Source organism: Mauremys reevesii, linkage group 4, assembly GCF_016161935.1.
Source record: "Mauremys reevesii isolate NIE-2019 linkage group 4, ASM1616193v1, whole genome shotgun sequence".
NCBI classification, from domain to species: domain Eukaryota; kingdom Metazoa; phylum Chordata; order Testudines; family Geoemydidae; genus Mauremys; species Mauremys reevesii.
Window position 1 is genome coordinate 142846909 of NC_052626.1, and position 17086 is coordinate 142863994.

At 45.7% G+C, this 17086-nt stretch overlaps 1 protein-coding gene across 13 annotated transcripts in view; it reads left to right on the forward strand.

Moving 5' to 3' along the window:
* Nucleotides 1-17086, forward strand: part of LOC120405177 (sodium/hydrogen exchanger 10-like) — a 195040-nt gene that overhangs the window by 117762 nt on the left and 60192 nt on the right. For 12 of the 13 annotated variants that reach the window (XM_039538539.1, XM_039538536.1, XM_039538534.1 and 9 more), the window contains 3 exons: nucleotides 3675-3863; nucleotides 12307-12456; nucleotides 12915-12966. In XM_039538539.1, the coding sequence (XP_039394473.1) occupies nucleotides 3675-3863; nucleotides 12307-12456; nucleotides 12915-12966 (391 nt within the window). The remainder of the gene's footprint in view (nucleotides 1-3674; nucleotides 3864-12306; nucleotides 12457-12914; nucleotides 12967-17086) is intronic. The other variant, XM_039538544.1, reaches the window with a different exon arrangement.

The window sequence follows — 17086 nt, forward strand, 5'->3', positions numbered from 1 at the left end:
TCTGCCCCAGTCCTGAGCGCCTCATCCCTGACCCCACCCAAGAGCACACACCCCCAGCCGGAGCCATCAAACCCCTGCACCCTCTGCCCCAGCCCTGAGCCCCCTCCCACACTCCGAACCCCTTGTCCCCACCTTCACCACATACATTTTCTTATGTGCACCAATATGAAGGTGATGTGTCACACATCACTCCATATTGGTTCACATAACAAAATTCATTCTGCACATGTGAAGGAAAAATTAGAGGGAACACTGCCCAGCGTGGCCTTGTCAACACTGGTTTGGCATGCTGCTGAATCTTTCAGCAGTCACTCCATTGCAGCTACCTCTCTGGATGGATCTGCTGTCCCAGAACCACGGTAATCTACTGCACCAGAACCTGGCATCACTGCACTTGACAGCTTGGCTGCTGTGTGGCTAAATATGGATGAACGGGAGTGATCCGCTGGTGTCCAACAGGTACTGCTGGGCAGCAGGAAACCTTCCACCAGGGCTATCTATGTGGCAAAGTGAAAGTGGTTCATGTGTTGGGCCTCAGACCGATACATTTGTGTGGAAGAGGCCTCGCTGCAGGACATCCTGGACTATTTACTGCATCTTAAGCTCCAGGGCATGTCGCTATCTTCGATCAAGGTATACCAGTCAGCCATTTCAGCATTCCACCCTCCATTTCAAGGCCGATTGGTCTTCGCCCATCTCATGACAGTGCAGTTCCTGAAAAGTTTGGAGCACCTTAACCCACATCTCCAGGACGCTGTCACTCCTTGGGACCTGAATCTTGTGCTGTCGAGGCTCATGGGTCCCCCCCTTTTGAACCCTTGGCTTCCTGCCCCCTCCTGCTTCTCTCCTGGAAGGTCTCCTTCTTGGTTGCTATAACTTTGGCCTGTCGGGTGTCTGAGATCAGGGCGCTCATGTCCAAGTCGCCTTGTACAGTCTTCTATAAGGACAAGGTCCATCTGTGTCCATACCCGGCTTTTCTGCCCAAGGTCGTCTCCCAGTTCCACACTGGTCAAGACATTTACTTACCAGTCCTTTGTCCAAAACCTAATACAATGGATGAGGAATGCAGGCTGCATACCCTGGCTGTCAGACAGGTGCTGGCCTTCTACATTGATAGAACAAAGCAGTTCCATAAGTCAATGCAGTTGTTCATTGCTGTCACTGACAGGATGAAAGGTTGCCCAGTGTCAGCCCAGAGAATCTCATCTTGGACCACGGCCTGCAACTGCTACTGCTATGAGCTGGCAAAGGTGCTCCTGCTGGATATCGTGACAGCTCATTTGACTAGGGCGCAGGCATCAGCAGCAGCCTTCCTGGCGCATGTGCTGATCCAAGAGATCTGTTGGGGTGCCACCTGGTCATCCAGCCACACATTCGCGTTGCACTACACACTGACCCAGCAGTCTTGAAATAATACTGGCTTTGGCAGAGCAGTGCTGCAAGCAACTTTGAGTCCACATCTGCTGATTGTGCTTGTGGGTCACCTAGAATGGAATTGACATGAGCAAGTACTCGAAGAAGAAAAACAGTTACCCGCCTTTCATAACTGTTGTTCTTGGAGATGTCCATTCCATTACCTGCCCTCCTGCCCCTCTGTCAGAGTTGTTGGCAAGATGGTACTGAGAGAGCGTAGGGCCGGCGGTGCCTGATATACCACAGCATGAGCGCGGAACTCCAGAGGGCGCCAAGCCAGCCCTACTGGTATTGCTAAGGCCAAAATCTCAGACGGCTGCGCACATGGGCGTGTGCATACCTAGATTGGAATTGACATGAGCAGCACATCTTGAACAACAGTTACGAAAGGTGGGTAACCAGTTTTTCTCATGCCCCATGTTGTTCTTGAGCATTCTCAGAACCAGGTTATAGAAGGGGTGTGGCACTTAAGACACATCAGTTCCTTCCCACTGTGGCTGGTTTTCTTTATTTGTTTTTATTTTTTAAGAGTTATTGTTTGTTTTCTATTAGTTTTGGGGTTCATGGGCAACAGTATTGGCACTTGGATCCTGTGGTGTAGATCCAAAGGGGAAAAGGCCAGGATTCAAAATATAGGCCTGTTGTCCTGCTGTATTCTCCATTTTAAATCTTAGAGGAGGCTTTCCTGGGAGAAGGGCATTTTTCCTCACCTAATCCCTCGCCTTCCTAATCTGCAGCACCTTCACCCCAAGATTTTATAATGAATACTTAAGCAAACTCCAAGCCTCACTGCCCCAGGAGGCCCTGGCAGTAAACTCTCTGGATTCGAATCCATTAAACAATCTGTAAGTAAAATCAGACTGTATCAGCCTACAATGTCTTGGAGGGCAAAAACAATCTAAAACTCTTCATAAGGCACTGCCCTCCACTCCTGGAGTGGTATCAAATCTTTCAGTACAGAAGGATCTGAAGCCCCTGCCTGTGTGGAGGATGCCATTTTGCTCTATGTACAGTGCATGGGAGGTCATGCTGTGTGGAGGACACCATACTGTAGAGCAAAATGGCACTCTCCACACAAGTAGGGTACCAAAATTGAGTTTTACAAGAGGCTCCCAATGGACAGATGCCGCCACCACTGGTGACTGGGGTCACCAAAGCCCTCTTTTTGATAGCGTTGCCCTCAGAATATTTAGCGACACTGAGAGTGGGGGAGACCAGGAACTCGTGCAAGACAGCTCAAATGGGCACTGCTATGATTAAACGTTCCAATGTCAGAGCTGTACCATTGACATATCCCAAGAGTGGGAATGTGTAGAGTCCATCTTGAAGAACTCCAGTTACAAGGGAATAAACTTCATATTTTCAATAAAATAATTATCTGTTGAAAAAATGGAATGGAACATGGTAAATTGGAAAGTCTTGAGATTTTTTCTGACCTTCTAATCATGTCTTGAAAGTAGAGCTAAGTGGGAAACAGCTTTCCTATTTCCATGAAAAAAATTGAGATTTTGAAAAATTTCCCTTCCACATCAGGATGACCCTGAGACCTTTTGATATTTTTCACAAAAAAATCAGAGAAAGATACCCCAGAATAACCAATAGTCCTTTGGCTATGGCGCCACTCTAGGGTGCAGGAGACATGGCAGAACCAAATTCAAGTCCTTGTTCTGCCTGATTTGGAGGAGGGATGTGAACGCAGATCTCCCACATCCTGAGTGAATTCCTTATCCTGTGGGATACAATCAGTCTGTCACTCTTTCCTATTGGAGCTGTTCCACTTTAATTATTTATATAAATATTCATTGTGCTAGAAAGAGATAGTGTCCTAGGTAGGGGGAAGGATTTCTTCCCCCCAATATTCATCTCTGAAGTGACTGGCCCATGAATAACTCAGCTGCTCCTGCTGTGTTCTGGAGCCAGAATTTAAATCTTAAACAGTTTACATATCTGTTTCAATCTGCCTCCCTGCAGTTGCAGAAAGGTAATACTTCAAAGGTTACCTTTGAGACCAGAAGGGCTAGAAATATGTTGTTTGTTTTTTAGTTAAAGGTTTTAATTCTGCATAAATTGGTTGGTAAGACCTATGGGGAATTTTATGCACTGTTAATAGATGGATGAGTGGATTTGTCAAGCCTGGGTAGTGTTAAAAGATGCATAATAATTGTTCTCAGATTTGAGTAAAAGCTTAATATAGTCTCTTGTTTTATAATGTAAATGATGTAATGAATCTAAATAAATACTTTGTTTCTTTTTAATAACAGGCTTTAGCCATGGGGAAGGCTTACATCTTTCATCATTGGAATCAGTTTGAACTAGTAATCATAATAGTTGGACTCATAGATATCATGATTATTAATATCTTTAAGCCACTTCACCCAACATATCATATGATTAAGACTATCAGGGTATTCCGAATCATTCGCCTTATTAGAGTTACGCGACTTTTGAAGGTAAAGATAAAATTTTTTTATAACTTTTAACAAGGAACTATAAAAGCATGCAGCTTTGTGTTTTATTTTTAGGTTCAGTAAAATAAAATGTAAACCAAATTCTTAAATGTTATTGTTTTACATCTGTGTGGCTCCTCTTTGATGTGACATCCCCTTATGTGCTTTGCTGGTGATATCTCACAGCATGCTGCACTGAGAGCATAGGAGTATGTGGAATGCTTTTAGAGCTAAGATAAAACCATGTTTCTTTCTCATAAAACTGCCTCCCCACAACTACTCTTAAATTTTGCATGGTATATCACATGATCTGTGGAACAATTGAATGCACTGTACTTTAGGAGAGGGTCATAACACTCTACATTGAGGGTTAGGGGTGCACAACCTACCTTTTCCTCTCAAATCCTGTTTATTCTGCTATTTAAGAAAAATCAGACATTCTTCTTCTTGTGTTTTGTTTTTTAAATTCTAATTTATGAGGAAAGTTTTCTTCATCCTTTCCCCCCACTACTAAGTCCTTATATTAATGCATAGAATTAAAGTACTTTTCTAGTTTCTGTTGCTTTCAGCCACCATGGTTAAACATGTCAGAAAGTGTAGCTTCAATACATATGCTTCATATGCTCACAAGCTCAGGCTTTGTTCAGGACTCTTATTGTGACTGCTGGAACTGGGATGAAAGAAAAAAACAACATTGTGGTGTACTTTCCCCATCTAAAATCCTAAGAGGGGTTGTGATAAATGAAGTGGGGGATTGCTCTCTTTTATGGATACCCAGCCAGCCAGTTAGCTATAAAATCCCTGTTAATAGCTGTTCTCTACTTGCTCTACATGTAAAGGGTTAAAAAGTCCATAGGTAAAAGGAAGGGAGTAGGTACCTGACTAAAAGAGCCAATAGGAAGGCTAGAACTTCTTAAAATTGGGAAAAAAATTCCCCTTTGTCTTCTGTGGTGTTCTCCCAGAGAGCAGGGACAGGGCTGGAACTATGCTGTAAGAGCTTGCGCCAGGTATGAAAAATGATCAAATCAGACCTAGAAACTACTCATTTGAAATCCCAGATATGTAAGTAGATCAGGAAATGTCTAGGAAGACGCGATTAGGTTTATCTCATTTATTTCTTTATGGCTTGTGGACTCCTCTATGCTAACCCCAAATGCTTTTGCTTTTCTTGTAACCTTTAAGCTGGACTCCAAGAAGCTATCTTGATGCTTAATCCTTGTAAATGTGTTTTTTTAAAACCTAGCAAAAAGCCTAAATTCCAGATGTATTTTCTTTCTTTTTGTTTTTAATAAAATTTACCTTTTTTAAGAACAGGATTGAATTTGTGTGTCCCTAAAAGATTTGTCCATATGATGTTTAATTAGCTGGTGGCAACAGCTGATTTCCTTTGTTTTCTTTCTCAACTCTTCCACGGCGGGGGGCAGTGGAAGGGCTTGAGGGTACCCACAGGAAAGAATTCCCAAGTGCGCCTTCCTAGGTTCTAAAAGGGGTTTTTTGCACTTGAGTGGTAGCAGCATCTACCCATCCAAGGTCAGAGAAAAACTGTAACCTTGGGAGTTTAATACAAGCCTGGAATGGCAGTATTAATTTTTAGAATCCTTGCAGGCCCCCACCTCCTGTACTCGAAGTGCCACAGTGGGGAATCATCCTTGACAGGGGTTCACTTTATTCAGCCCCTGTTCACCATCATTATAGGGAATTATTTTGCCTTGAAGCTAGATAACATGTAAATTTGTTATAAGTCCAACATATTTAGCTAGCCTTTTAATCAGGAGTCATATAGTGCAAGTGCTCATAGATATGTCAGCTGCAATGTATTACCTGAACTACTATTATGCCCAGAGTTGTAGCTGCAAGAGATTTCTGGTTTTCCCACCTGAACAAATTTTCCTGATCACGTGATTCACTTGGGTAACTCTGCTCCGCAAGTTGGCTCTAAAGTGAGCAGACTTATTTGCAACCAGGATGGGGCCATGGTTTTTCAAGTCATCTGGATTGTTTTGTTGCATCTGGAGAAGGGGCTGAATGGGAATCTTAATGGATCATCCTTTGTGTTCACTTCAGACCTATTATTTGGAGACAGGAGTTTATGTATCTGATAGTCTCAACATCCTTTCTACTAAGACAATATAATTTTTTGTTTTTAAATTTGTATAAAGTGATCGTCCAGGTGGCAGCAGTGCATGTTGCCTTATACATGTCAGTCTTTTAAGCACATTTTGCCTGTTCTTTGGAAACTTGTGTATCATCTCCAGTGTGAGGCCGTGCTGCCCTGCCGCAGCAAATTGGTGCTCTTGGTGCTGTGGGAGTGCTATTTGCATCAATGAAGGTGTTATTACCTGGGAAACATGACCAATCAGCAAATTATTTCTGATTTCAACACAGATGTCCACAAAAATTCTTCTTCGAATGCTTGCTCCATGTCGATTCCATTTTAGTTCATTCTAGGTGTGTGCGTGCCTACAAACGCGGACGTCAGAGACTTTTGCCTTAGCAGTATCCATAGGGCTGGCTATGGAGCCCTCTGGGGTGCCGCGCTCAAGCCGTGGTATTTCAGGCACAGTGGGCCCTATGCCCTCTAAGTTCCTTCTTTTCACCCGCGGTGGTCAGTCAGAACGCCTTTGTCCCTTGCTTCGCAAGTGGCCAGCTGTATTTTTTTTTTCTATCTCAGCCTTGTGCTTCTAGCTGTAAATAGTTTAACCATTGTTAGTTAGTTGTTAAGTAGTTGTTAAGTGTTAGATCAGGGGTTGACAACCTACAACACAAGTGCCAAAGGTGGCATGCAAGCTGATTTGATGCCACGTGGCGCGGGCTGAGTCACCCAGCTTGCTGCCACTCTGAGGTTCCTGCTGCTGGCCCCTTGCCAGCCGGGGTCCCACCACCGGTCCCACTCAGAGCCCACTGCCGGCCTGGGTGAAGGAACCCCAGGCTGGCAGTGGGCTGAGACCCCAGCTGGCAGGAGCCAGGGGCCAAAACCCCAGAGCTGGGGCGGGCTGAGCCCTACCAACTGCCAGCTCCACTCACCTCAGCTGCCAATCTGGGGTTCCAGCCGTTGACTTCCTGCCAGCCGGGGTCTGGATCTCCAGCCTGGAGTCCCAGCAGGCCACCCTCGGCTCTGCTCCTAGCCTTGTCCGATCATTTCAGCCTGCTTGGACAGACGCATTTGGATTTATTGAAAAGAAGGACCATGCTATTTGTGCTTTCTGTTATGAAAGTGGTGTTTGTCGCACATCAAGTGTTCGACATTTTGAAATGAAGCACAAGAAAACCTTTCTTGACGAAGCAGACAAGACTGAATCAATCAAAAAGGCAGGAGCAGCCTCTGAGAAGCAAAGCAGTGTTTTTAAAAGCTTAAGTGTAAAAATCAAGCTACAGAAGGAAGTTACAAGATTGCACAGTGCATTGCAATAAAACAGAAAGCCGTTAACAGATGGGGAATATATAAAAGAAGTTTTTCTCAGCAGTTCGGAGATTTTGTTCAATGATTTGCCAAATAAAGATACCATCATATCTAGAATACAAGAACTGCCCATCTCTGCCAGAACAGTTGAGAGATGCATAAGTGAAATGGCAGAAAACATTAAGGAAAAGCAGACAACTGCATTGAAAGACACAACATTTAGTGTTGCAGTTTATGAGAGCGTGGATATAAATGACATTCCACATTTGGCAGTTGTTGCAAGATACTGTGCTTCTGATGAAATCCAAGAGAAACTGTTGCCTCAAACCCCTGCATGGCACAACAAAGGGGGAAGATACACTGGAAAGTTTTGTAAACCATTTTGAAGAACGAGGAGTTGACGTCACACAAAATATTTTGTGTGACAACAGATGGTGCTCCTGCCGTGGTTGGAAAACAGAAGGGATTTGTAAAGTTACGTGAAGATCAAATTGGCCGTCCAACAGTCAAATTTCACTGCATCATCCATCAAGAAAACCTGTGTGCTAAAATTTCTAATTCAGAGCTTAATAATGTGATGAATACAGTTGTGCGAATTGTGAATTTCCTTGTTGCTCAATCTGCTTCGACTCACAATTTCAAGCACTGCTAGAGATGGACAGTGCTTATAATGACATCCCACTTCACAACAACATTCGGTGGCTAAGTCATGGCAAGGTTTTGGTGCGCTTTGTAAACGGTTTTGATGCAATCAAGGCCTTTTTAATCGGAAAAAGAACAAAACTACCCTGAACTGGATGATGCCAAATGGCTGTATAAGCTCATGTTTCTTACTGATATCACCGCTCGCCTAAACAAACTCAACGTCTGTCTCCAGGGTGCAGGGCAAACAGTTCTGGATCTTTATGAAACCTGGAAAGCATTTGTTGTGAAACCAGCAGTTTTTTCCAGGGATATTCAAACTTCTACTTTCTGCTACTTCCAACTCATAAAAGAGCTATCGACACGTTGCACTGTCAATGTCGATGAGATTGGAAAGTACATGCAAGAACTGGAATCAGAATTTTCTGACAGATTTCAAGATTTACAGCAATTTGGCCCAATTAAAACCTGAAAAGTTCAATGAAAACGATTTGGATTTGTCTGTATTTCAGTGGATGGGTGTTGAAGATTTCGAAATGCAGCTCATTCAGTTAAAAAGCTCAGAATTGTAGACATCAAAGTTTGTGGATCTGCAGAGCGCACTTGAAGCTACCGAGAGAGATCATGGGGCCTCTATTCTGACCTGCTGGATGTCCCTGCCAGTGAAATTTAACTGTTTGAAGAAAATTGCATTTGCAATGCTTTCAGCATTTGGATCCACATACCTGTGTGAACAGGTATTTTCACACATGAAATCTGTCCTCTGTCCCTCAGAAGCCTATGTGCAGCTTAAAGTATCCAAATACATGCCAGACATTGGAAAACTCAGCAAGGAAAAGCAAGGGCAAGGATCACACTAAACTGATAAGATCTGCATTTTAATTTAATTTTAAATAAAGCTTCTGAAACATTTTGAAAACCTTGTTTACTTTACATAACAGTAGTTTGGTTATATATAGACTTATAGAGAGACCTTCTAAAAAACGTTAAAATGTATTACCGGCACGTGAAGCCTTAAATTAGAGTGTATAAATGAAGGCTTGGCACACCACTTCTGAAAGGTTACCGACCCCTGTGTTAGATAGTGTCCCAGTGGGGACATTGCCCCAGGTGGGGCATGCCCTGGTCCCTGGATTTTAAGCCGTGCTCTATGTGTAACAGGCCTATGCCTGTTAGTGACCCGCACGATAGTTGTCTAAGCTGTCTCAGGGAATCTCACATAAAGAAGTGCTGTCACATCCATAAAACTGTTGATCCTCAGACTCAGAGGGAGCACAACATACATCTCAGGGCCCTCCTGCTGCAGGCCCTGAGCCCAGCTTTGGAGCCAGAGTGGCCCGATGTGGTACCTAGCGCTTTTACTTCGGTGTGGAGTGCACACCCAGCACCAGGTTCCTCCTGGCACCAATCCCCCTTGCTAGTGCCGAAGAAGAAACCTAAGAAGATGGCACCAAGCAAGCCCGATCAGGGGGCTCTGGGCAAAGGACCTTGTTCGGGCCTTACACCCACTCCAGACCTGCAAAAGGGCTCAGCCCCAGGGAGTTCCTCCCCACAAAAGGACCCATCACCGACTCCAGGGAACAGTAAAGGGCCCAAGCTGATGGTGCAGTTGAAACTCTCCCAGCTTCTGGCACCGAGAGAGCAGAGAGCGCCCCCAGTGCAGATGGCACCATGTGGAGATATGGATCTGGCTATGTCTCCCCGAGAGGGCAAGGACTTGCACAAATCAAGTGAGCACCACCAGTCTCTGGAGCCAAGACAGAGCCCTTGGTCGCCACATTCTTGGTCTCTGTGTTGGCCCAGGGCTCCGGCTTGCTGCTACAAGTCATCGGCTCCGTACTCCAGATCCCCATCCTTGCGCCGGGACTTGCCCAGCCATAGACTATCTCCCCGGCATCATTCTTCGTCTTGGGTTGCTATAACTTTAACTTGTGGGACTCTCTCCTCAAATTCAAGGACTCCATGACATAGGAGATGGCCCAGGAGTTCACAACTCTGGTGGAGGAGCGTACTGCGGCAGCTTGGTGCTCCCTCCAAATGGCCTGGGACGCAGCCAATTCAGCTGCCCTAGTGGTTGCCTCGGCAGTGGTCATGCAGCGAAGTTCCTGGCTCCAGACCACAGACCAGTCCCAGGAAATGCAGGCCTCTATTCAGGACCTCGCGTTTGACAGTGTCAGCCTTTTTTCCAACAAAATGGATGCTTGTCTGCACAGCCTGAAAGACATGGGGGCGACTCTCTGCTCTCAGAGGATGCATATTCCTCAGGCGTTGAGACAGCCATTCTGCCCTCCTCCGCACCTCGACAGAGGCAGCCTTGGCAGGCACTTGCAAGGAAAAGGGATGTAAGGTTTAGTCACCGTCACCCTTTGTCGTCCTGATCTGCTGCACAGCCTGGCCCGGTGAAGCACCGAGGGAGCCAGAAGTGCTCATTTTGGGGGTGTGCTCGGGAGCGATGCACCAGCCAACTGCCTGGATCATTCCCTCCTTTTCCTCAGCTGCCTTTTTCCCTACCTCTCGGCCTGGTCACGGATTACATCAGACCATTGGTTCCTGGACACAGTAGCTCGGGGATATACCCTGCAAGTTTCGGCAACCCCTCCCTCTGCCCCCCCCACCTTCCCCATCCCTCTTCAGGGACCCTTCTCACAAGCAACTTCTCTCGTTCAGGAGGTCGAAAATCTCCTGGTCTTGGGGGCTGTGTAGGAGGTTCCTCAAGATATGGAAGGAAGAGGATTCTACTCCCACTACTTCCTAATCCCAAAGGCAAAGGCGGGGTCTCAGACCCATTCTGGACCTGGATGGCCTCAACAAGTCTCTCAAGAAGTTCAAGTTCTGCATGGTCTCCCTGGTCTCCATCATCCCATCCCTGGATCTGGGGGACTGGTACTCCACTCTCGACTTAAAGGATGCTTGCTTTCATGTCTCCATATTTCTGTGGCACAGGCATTTCCTGCATTTCATAGTGGTTGAGTGCCACTTCCATTTCACCTTGCTACCCTGTGGCCTGTCTTCGGCCCCTAGGGTGTTCACGAAATGCATGGCGCTGAGGGGTCCCAATCTTCCTGTTATCTCAATGAGTGGCTCATCAAGGGCAGGTCTATAGGGAAGGTGCACAAGAGGCAGTCCACCTGCAGCAACCCGGGTCTATTAATAAACACAGAAAAGTCCATGTTAACACCATTTCAAAGGATAGAGTTTATCAGACTCATGTGGGCCAGGGCCTTCCTTCCGGAAGCACATTTTCAGGCCATGTCAAGCTTAATCCCTCCTATAAAGATCCATCCACTCACCCTGGCCCAATCAAATAACTTTTACTCACAGCAATGATAGTTTTTAATTGATTTAGTTGGTGTTTTCCTCCTTGGAATTCACTGTAACTATAGTGGCTAAACTATTTCCTTTCTCTACTCCTACTCCACTCCAGCATAAAAAAAAAATAAGTATAAGATTTACAAGACACTTCATAAAGAGGTCTTTTCACTAAACAATGGCAACCTTGTTTTTCTGGAGAACTAACATAGGTTATATTAAATTGTACTGCTGAACTTCTAGGTTATTTTAAGAGCACATCGAGCATCTGGATCATGGGTAGGCAAACTTTTTGGCCTGAGGGCCACATCGGGGTTCCGAAACTGTATGGAGGGCCAAGTAGGGAAGGCTGTGCCTCTCCAAACAGCCTGGCCCCTGCCCCCTCTTTGCCCCCTTCCACTTCCTGTCCCCCTCAGAATCCCTGGCCCATCCAACCCCCCCCCTGCTCTTTGTCCCCTGATTGCCCCCTCCCAGGACCCCCCCACCCTTAATTGCCCTTCCGGGACCCCACCCCCTATCCAACCTACCTTGCTCCCTGTTCCCTGACTGCCCAGACACCTATCCACACCCCCGCCAGGCCCTCCCACGCCTATCCAACCCCCTCCCCGGTCCCAGTCCACTGACTGCCCCTGTCCCCCCTCCCCCAAGAACCTCTGCCCCATCCTACTGTCCCCTGCTCCCTGTCCCCTGACTGCCCCTGGGACCTCTTGCCCCTTATCCAACCCCCCGCTCACTTACCATGCCACTCAGAGCAGCAGAACTGGCAGCTACGCCACCCGGCCAGAGCCAGCCACATTGCTGCGCTGTGCAGCAGGAGCTCACAGCCCCATCGCCCAGAGCACTGGCAGCACGACGAGTTGAAGCTTCAGGAGAGGAGGGACAGCAGGGGAGGGACCCGCTGGCCACAGTTTGCGCACCTCTGATCTGGACAGACACTCTGTTGTAGTATTTATATAAATCAAAGTTAAATGAAATATAAACATACAAATGAAGTGTATTTATCTGTATAATAATTCCTATTAGAAAAGTTGACATTTTTATTAAATAATGTATTTTGTTTGCAGATGTGACTTATTTCATTATTATTTATTTCAGCTTGTGATACCAAGACTGATAAACCTATTGGAAAAACAAATAAACAAACAGCTAAATGTTAGATATGATATTGCTAAGGGATATGTGCAAGGTGAAGAAGATACAAAATATTTAATTGAACAGATTTCTTGTCATGAGACAATTTCTAAGGTGAGGGAAAATAATAGAAAGTATAGGAAATGGTTTAAAATGTGTGCTTTTAAGATTTTAATTTATATTCTTTAAAAAAGTTATAGATTTAAATTGATAACAGGAAGTTAAAATAGATAAAATAAAGATGTCAGAATGATTAAAAACAAATTCTAGCAGAGCAGATACATGACGAGCTTACTGCACCTTGTTAAAGGGTGATGGAGCTGCTGCTGCATCTGGCAGACTTCCCGTATTCTTAGTCAACCAGACCTCCTCTAAGGATTCCCACAGCAGCCTGGCCCTTCTACAACATGGGTTATGGCTTAATGTCATTCTAACCATAATTCACTCACTCACTGCTAACCCCCTATATTTAATGGACTTTAGCAATATTTGTACTAAAATGTATTTAAAATATGAACTCAAAGGTGTATCCATCTTTCCTAATAGAAATCGCATTTTCCTTTATCTTACAGGAAATAAATAAAATTATGGAAAAGAATAAACAAGATGGTATGAAAGAGCTAGGTATGTAAAATGGAGATAATCTTATAGTCAGTGTGCCACCTCATATAGCAGGAGGTCACCAGACAAACCCTGAAAAAGTCACTAGATGTAGCTGTTTTAAGCAAGCAAAAGGAGTCAAAAATGTCACTAAACAAAATTTCCAGGGAATTTCATATAGATAAATAAACATCTCTCAGAGCTGGAAGGGACCTTGAAAGGTCATTGAGTCCAGTCCCCTGCCTTCACTAGCAGGACCAAGTACTGTCCTGGACAGATTTTTTTTGCCCTAGATCTGTAACTGCCCCCCCCACCCCCGGGATTGAACTCATAACACTGGGTTTAGCAGGCCAATGCTCAAATCACTGAGCTATCCCTCCCCAATTGGCGGGTAGCGATCGATCTATCGGGGATCGATTTATCGCATGTAGTGTAGATGCGATAACTCCATCCCCGATCGCTCTCTTATCGACTGCTGAACTCCAGCTCGGCGAGAGGCGGAAGCAAAGTTGACGGGGGAGTGGTGGCCATCGATCCCACGCCACAGGGATGCAAAGTAAGTGATTCTAAGTCATCTAAGATACGTCGACATCGGCTACGCTATTCTCGTAGTTGAAGTTGCGTATCTTACATCGATTCCCACCCCCCAGTGTAGACCAGGCCATAGGCAGGAGTTGTAGAACAAGCATCTCAGAAAGGTAATTAAGAAAAAAACAGAAAACTTACAAGGAGTGGAAGATGGGAGGGATCAGCAAGGAAAGCTACCTTATTGAGGTCAGAAAATGTAGGGATAAAGTGAGAAAGGCCAAAAACCATGTAGAGTTGGACCTTGCAAAGGGAATTAAAACCAATAGTAAAAGGTTCTATAGCCATATAAATAAGAAGAAAACAAAGAAAGAAATAGGACCGCTAAACTCTGAGGATGGAATGGAGGTTAAGGATAATTTAGGCATGGCCCAATATCTAAACAAATACTTTGCCTCTGTCTTTAATGAGGCGCTTAGGGATAATGGTAGGATGACAAATGGGAATGGAGGTAGATATTACCACATCTGAGATAAAAGCCAAACTTGAACAGTTTAATGGGACTAAATTGGGGGGCCCAGATAATCTTCATCCAAGAATATTAAAGGAAATGGCACATGAAATTGCAAGCCCATTAGCAAGATTTTGTAATGAATCAGTAAACTCGGGTTGTACTGTATGACTGGAGAATTGCTAACATAGTTCCTATTTTTAAGAAAGGGGGGAAAAAAGGTGATCTGGGTAACTACAGGCCTGTTAGTTTGACATCTGTAGTATGCAAGGTCTTGGAAAAAAATTTGATGTAGTTAAGGACATTGAAGTCCATGGTAATTTGGACAAAATACAACATGGTTTTACAAAAGGTAAATCGTACCAAACCAACCTGATTTCCTACTTTGAGAAGGTAACAGATTTTTTAGACAAAGGAAACACAGTGGATCTAATTTACTTCGATTTCAGTAAGGCATTTGATACGTGGGGGAAGGATAGTTCAGTGGTTTGAGCATTGGCCTGCTAAACCCAGGGTTGTGAGTTCAATCCTTGAGGGGCCCACTTAAGGATCTGGGGCAAAAATTGGTCCAGCTAGTGAAGGCAGGGGGCTGGACTTGATGACCTTTCAAGGTCCCTTCCAGCTTTGGAGATTGGTATATCTCCAATTATTACCTTCCACATGGGGAATTATTAGCTAAATTGGAAAAGATGGGGATCAATATGAAAATTGAAAGGTGGATAAAGAACTGGCTAAAGAGGAGACTACAACGGGTTGTACTGAAAGGTGAACTGTCAGGCTGGAAGGAGGTTACTAGTGGAGTTCCTCAGGGATCAGTTTTGGGACCAATCTTATTTAATCTTTTTATTACTGACCTTGGCACAAAAAGTGGGAATGTGCTAATAAATTTTGCAGATGACACGAAGCTGGGAGGTATTGCTAATACAGAGAGGGACCAGGGTATCCTACAGGAAGATCTGGATGACCTTGTAAACTGGAATAATAGTAATAGGATGAAATTTAATAGTGAAAAGTGCAAGGTCATGCATTTAGGGATTAATAACAAGAATTTTTTATATAAACTGGGAACGCATCACTTGGAAGTAACAGAGGAGGAGAAGGACCTCGGAGTATTGGTTGATCATAGGATGACTATGAGCCGCCAATGTGATATGGCTGTGAAAAAAACTAATGCAGTCTTGGGATGCATCAGGCGAGGTATTTCCAGTAGAGATAAGGAGGTGTTAGTACCATTATACAAGGCACTGGTGAGATCTCATCTGGAATATTGTGTGCAGCTCTGGTCTCCCATGTTTAAGAAGGATGAATTCAAACTGGAACAGGTTCAGAGAAGGGCTACTAGGATGATCCCGAGGAATGGAAAACCTGTCATACAAAAGGAGACTCAGAGCTTGGCTTGTTTAGCCTAACCAAAAGAAGGTTGAGAGGGGATATGATTGCTCTCTATAAATATATCAGAGGGATAAATACCAAGGAGGGAGAAGAATTATTTAAGCGCAGTACAAATGTGGACACAAGAACAAATGGATATAAACTGGTCATCAGGAAGTTTAGACTTGAAATTAGATGAAGGTTTGTAACCATCAGAGGAGTGAAGTTCTGGAACAGCCTTCCAAGGGGAGCAGTGGAGGCAAAAGACATATTCTTTCCTGGGTGCTGGCTGGTGAGTCTTGCCCACATGCTCAGGGTTTAACTGATTGCCATATTTGGGGTTGGGAAGGAATTTTCCTCCAGGGCAGATTGGCAGAGGCCCTGGGGTTTTTTTGCCTTCCTCTGCAGCATGGGGCATGGGTCACTTGCTGGAGGATTCTCTGCACCTTGAAGTCTTTAAACCACAAGTTGAGGACTTCAATAGCTCAGACATATGTCAGGGGTTTGTTACAGGAGTGGGTGGGTGAGATTCTGTGGCCTGCGTTGTGCAGGAGGTCAGACTAGCAGATCATAATGGTACCTTCTGACCTTAAAGTCTATGAGTATAGTCACAAAATTGTTCACAAGCAGCTCAATAGTGTTAATAAAATCCATTCCATGCTCCTCTTGCTACATTCTGTTGCACACCAGAAGCAACTACAACAGTACAATGTGTGACAAAGTTCCTCCTCTGCCTTGGTGGGTTCTGCGCTTATTGGCAGATTTGCTCGCCAGACCATCCTTACCCATACGCAAAGTACGCAGCTGCGTAGGACACGAGGAAATTTAGGGCACCAAATTTCCTGGTGCCCTGTGCAGCTACATGCTGCTCCAGCCCATACCCTGCTTCTTCCCCATGCCGCCCCCCAGCCCCATGCCCATTCCACCTTCCCCAAAGCCCCCACCCCGCCTCTTCCCGCCCCTGCTCCGCCTCAGCCCCACCCCCACTCCCCTGAGGAGTGCAGCAGGTTTGGGCCTGCACTCACCGCGGCGGGAAGTGCAGCAGCCCAGCCCCAACTGCGCTTCCGGTGAGTGCTATGGGGTGGTTCCCCCACCCTGTTCCCGAAGCCAGCCCTGCCCCCCACCCCCATGGAGCCCTGGGGCCACCCCCCCCAAAGGAGGCCTATCCCCCCTTCCCCATGGAGGGGCTGCGTAGGGCCCCAGAATAGCTAGGGACGGCCCTGTTGCTCGCCTCAGAGATTCATGGCAGCTCTCAGTTGGCCACTTTTGCCAGTGGCTCAAACCTGCCATTCACTCAGCTAACCTCAGCACTAGCCAACATGGGTAAAAGGAGGAGAACAATCTCCACAGTCTCTGCTGACCCACCTAGTGGGTTTGAGGACAGCCCAGAGACCTTCCCCTCTGGTGGGACCCTCAGTCCAGGTCAACTCCTCTTATATTCAATAGGGAGTTAGGGGGATGGGGGGAACCCAGGCCCACCCACTACTCTGGGTTCCAGCCCAGGGCCCTGTGGATTGCAGCTGTCTACAGTGTCTTCTGTAACAGCTGCATGACAGCTACAACTCCCTGGGCTACTTCCCCATGGCTTCCTCCCAACACCTTCTTTATCCTCACCACAGAACCATCCTCCTGATGTCTGATGATGCTTGTACTCCTTAGTCCTCCAGCAGTACGCCTTCTCACTCTCAGCTCCTTGCACACCTCTTGTTCCCACCTCCTCACATGCACACCACAAAC